This window comes from Anoplophora glabripennis, unplaced genomic scaffold (assembly GCF_000390285.2).
Source record: "Anoplophora glabripennis isolate ALB-LARVAE unplaced genomic scaffold, Agla_2.0 scaffold2691, whole genome shotgun sequence".
In the NCBI taxonomy this organism is placed as follows: domain Eukaryota; kingdom Metazoa; phylum Arthropoda; class Insecta; order Coleoptera; family Cerambycidae; genus Anoplophora; species Anoplophora glabripennis.
In genome coordinates, this window is record NW_019418769.1 from 4089 (window position 1) to 8693 (window position 4605).

At 33.3% G+C, this 4605-nt stretch overlaps 1 protein-coding gene across 1 annotated transcript; it reads right to left on the reverse strand.

Moving 5' to 3' along the window:
- Nucleotides 1–262: 262 nt before the first annotated feature.
- On the reverse strand, nucleotides 263–4182 carry LOC111692688 (the record flags this gene model as incomplete). The annotated part of the gene is made up of 2 exons (XM_023456783.1): nucleotides 263–924; nucleotides 3898–4182. Coding segments are annotated over 2 exons (489 nt in total), but the record flags the coding sequence as incomplete, so codon positions are not given.
- Between the last annotated feature and the right edge of the window lie 423 nt (nucleotides 4183–4605).

Sequence of the window (4605 nt, forward strand, 5' to 3'; positions counted from 1 at the left end):
ATGTCAAAACGCATATAAGGGCCTTGTTGAATTCACTAACATTTTCGCCCGTGAGGGACGAATCTGAAAAAAAGAATAATTAAATACAAAAAAAGAATTGCTAAAACAGATCTTCCGAAATCTCAACTATAGCTGGATTGCCTCCCGTATGGGACTCCAGTACCTTCCGGCCNAATACACAAAATTTGACTAAAATTAAATTAAAATTAAAATAAATTAATTTTATTATTAATATCATAACAATATATATCATTATCTACGCTTTAAGAAAAAAATGTGTAATCATATTTATTTCCTCAAAAACATTTCAAACATCTCAAAAAGTTATGGAGTGCTCACATAATATTTTAAATTTGTACCATACAATTTATACCAAAGTAAATTCACTTAAATCAATATTTTGACACAACGAAGCGCCCTTTCAAGCACGGCCTGCTCGCTTCTTTACTTCCTGTATATTTCACCACTTTGAAATCATCATCCAACAACAACCTTGAAGACACAATTAGGAGTAAACCTTGAAGCCGAGTAATGAGTGTATCTTGCATACTTCCCTACACTTCTCCACAACTGAAGGCGTTTAAGATCCTGTGTATTGAACCACTGTAAATTAAATTGTGCGGCGTTAATGGCTAAAATTTAATTAAACGCAATAGCTGCGTAAGACACATCCTGTGTTTATAATAAAGCTATTTCTAAAAGGATATAAGTAAATATTAATTAGTTTATGCTAATTTCCCGCACATCCCCATTCAGGTTGGCCACAATGGGATCAGTCAACAAAGACCTATATTGTTGATCGTATGACACAAGACCCACGCAGAACGTGTATTCGGACTCATTCCCTTTATAAACCAGAGCCGGCCGGGTCACGTAGTATTTCTCATAGTTACTTGATATATTAGTACCTCGATATATGTAGACCTGAAACAAAAGGATTCCATTTAGGAAGGCGGATTTAGGCGCCTGTAACGGAATATGTTGGTGGCTTTTGTTAGACCTGATATAAAAATGTTATTTTCGTCTGACACGGGTCGAATAATATATCCTAACGTAATAAATGCCCGGAAAAGCACATAATTTCGACTCTTAGGAGAAAATATAGTTTATTAGAATAATTTCCGTCCCACGATATTGGCTAATTAAATAACATAAGAAATATAGAGTGTCGCCTATCAAGAACCAGAACACCAGGTTTTTCTTTATAAAAAGTAGCCTTCAAGATGTACCTGCTGAACTAATTACAGTGATTCAGTCGGTATACCATGGCCAACTAATATTTTTAGGAACAACAACTAGCAATTTTGTTAATGAAAATCTAATTACGTGACTGTTCGCGAAAATGAATGGACGTAATCTATTTTGAATCTATTTTGATAATGAAGCATGGGATCGTTCTTTAGAGAAGGATATTTGCAAAACATTTTTTTAATGGGTATTCTCTTAATTTTCACAAAATTATCATTTTCCTCAAAGTTACAATGTTGTGAAGTTTGGAAAACAGAATGATAATATCAAATTAAAATTTATATAGATAATTGGATCAATCAATTGAAAAAAAATTACAAATATATGTGGAACCCTTTGCAAGATTTCAGTGTCAGCTGTCCTTATTTTAATTTTTTACTTCTCAAATTTCGTTCGAAATTTCTTTCGTCGCGAAAGGTAAGTTATATAGGTCTAAAAATGATCCCTAAAAAATCTAAAATCCTTGTCTCCCAAGTATTTTCAATGTTCAATTTATGCGTCAATTTTTTTATGCAAACTTAAAATTTTCAATTTATGAAACTTTAAAGCATAGCAGTTACTGAAAATGCCTGAAAAGTAAAAAGTAACCTATTACTGACACTGCTGCGAGTAAAATTATGTAAATTAATTAAGCCGTGCCGAAAATTATGAAAATACGTTATAGGCAGACTCTATCACTTACTATGTTTAATCATTAGTGTAAATAATTAGTTATTTTTTAATCGTCAGGCATTTCTCCAGCCTCCTAGATCTTCGGAAACCTCCTAAACTGAAACAGAAATTTCACTAATTTTGAATACACTGCATTATAAATGAAAATTTTAAATTCTCCAGTTCTAAAAGATGCTGATTAAGATTACGTAACCGATCTTTTTATAAAAGAATTTTTAAAATGATTTTCCCAAACATTTAGTATAAAATATAAAAACAACTTCTCTGCTACAGTTTTCCTACTGTACTTATGTATTGTATTTTATAATTCATCTGCTGTTGCGAAATTTGTTTAATACATAGTTCCATATTAATTACTGTTCTCAACAGTATACACTTCTTTAATGCTTTTTTAATTACAGTTATAGTTTATATTTCTTTAATGGTTAAATAATAGAAATATCCAGTTACGCGTGTTATACAACAGCTTTAAAAGTAATTTGCGAATATTTCCTTGTATTCATAACTCATATTGTATCTTCTCCATATTACTGTTTTTTTATTTTTTGGAAAGAAGTATTAGAACAAGCTGATGTGTTTTCTCGTTAATAAAATTGACATACGATAAAAATAACAAAGTAAAGCAAATTGTTGTTCAGAAGTTAAATAACATATAGGTACTAGGTCCATTCAGACAATAACCGAAATTTTTTAATTTCGCGCTAATGGAACCTAAAATTTTGCATGAAAGTGGGGAAAACTTTCACGGAAACGTTTCAACTTTTGAAACAAGCTTACGGAGATGATGCTTTGGGTCGCACGCAATGTTAAGAATGGTTTTCACGATTTAAAAGAGATTGTCAAAGATTTGGTCATGAAAATCGCCGATTGACTGTCGGAGAAATTGCAGCACCGAGTTGCAACAAAACTTGTTCCTCATTTGATGACCGAACAGCAAAAAGAAAATCGTGTGTACGTTTGTCGGGAACTCCTTAAACAATCCAATGACGATGAAACATTAATCCAAAGGATCATAACGGAATACGAGAGCTGAGTTTACGACTATGACATTGAGACAAAAATTAAGTCATCACAATGGATTCGCAGAGGATCTCCACGCCCCAACAAAGCACGTCAGTCTCGATCCAATGTCAAAATGACACTCATTGTTTTTTTTCCGACTATGGAAGTGTGCATTTTGAATTCTCGCCACAAGGTGAAATAGCGAACCGTGTGTACTACCAAGGGTTTTACAACAGTTACATGAAAAAATCCGCATAAAGAGACCAGAGTTATGGCGAGACAACTCGTGGCTCTTGCCCCATGACAATGCAACCGCACACTCAGTTTTGACGATTAGCCAGTTTTGTGTCAAAAATCAGATTACTGTCCTCCCTCACCGTCCATACTCTCCAGAAATGGGACCTTGTGATTTTTTCTTATCTTCGAAATTAAAATCAGTGCTAAAAGGGCATCGTTTTCAGGCTATTAATGACATCAAAGCAAATTTATCACAGGCTTAAAACCATTTCAAATGAAGCTATCCAGGACTGGGAACACAGCTGGGAAAAGTGTGTGGATAGGGGAGGGGAGTACTTTGAAGGAAACAAAGACCAATAATGTATAAAATTGGTCACAAGGTTTAAAAAAATAAAGGTTCGGTTATTTTCTGAGCAGACCTCGTACATGAAATATTTACAATAAAAGTATATGTATTTTTTTGTTAAATTACGAGTCATTGTAATATATAATCATTTTTAGTTTATTTTACATTTATAAATATATCTTTACCTACAAGGTAAGTTTGTAAAGTTGTTGGATTTTTTTCTCAGCAATCAAAATGTTTTAAGAGTAATATTTTTCCAGTAATCAACACTACAAACTCAAGTCTTACGTTAGCCAAAGTGACAAAAGGTCAACATTTTTTATCAAGGTAGTAGTCATCAATAGTCAAATTAAGATACACCCTGTATATATTTAAGAAAGTTTAAAACCAACCTCGTAATAGACCCTGTCGATATAATAGGGTACGAACGGTTCCGACCAATAGATCAGGAATGCTCCGTCTGGATTTGACGTGATTCGAACTTTATAGGGTTGAAGGAAATTCGGGACTTTGTATGTGACAATGTCTGTGGTTTGCGATCCTGGAAAGTTAGTGGATACTTTGATGTCGAATCTAGCGCCGTAATTCGCCTTAAAATGGTAAACGGAATCCACTCGTTTGCTGCCGGGCAGAGTTACGATGGTATACCGAGCCGAACTCCTCTCGAAAGCGGATATCTGAAACAATGATATTTAATCTTCAATATACCTATGCAATATCAATAAATGCTATTATTAATACAATGAAAGTTTTCAAAGGACGGTTTCCTAAATAAACAGCAGATGAAGGTTATCTACAATTTATCCAATTAACTTTCAGAACGTATGTGCCATTAAAAATAGAATTAGAACTACCAAAGAAAGTTACAACAAAATATTTACAGATTTCGAGAAAAAAATGTTTTAAGTTTTTATGTTTAAAAGTACCACATAGTTGGGCGACTGTAGCGTGTTTATTAAATTGTATCTTGTTTTGTTTTTTGTGCCCGCCCCTTCAGGTATTAGCATTTGATTTGACAAATGACTACTTATTCAGAATTACTATGGTTTTGAAAGTGATTCTATTGCTGAGATTTATTGTTTACATCTTACAAGTGTGCT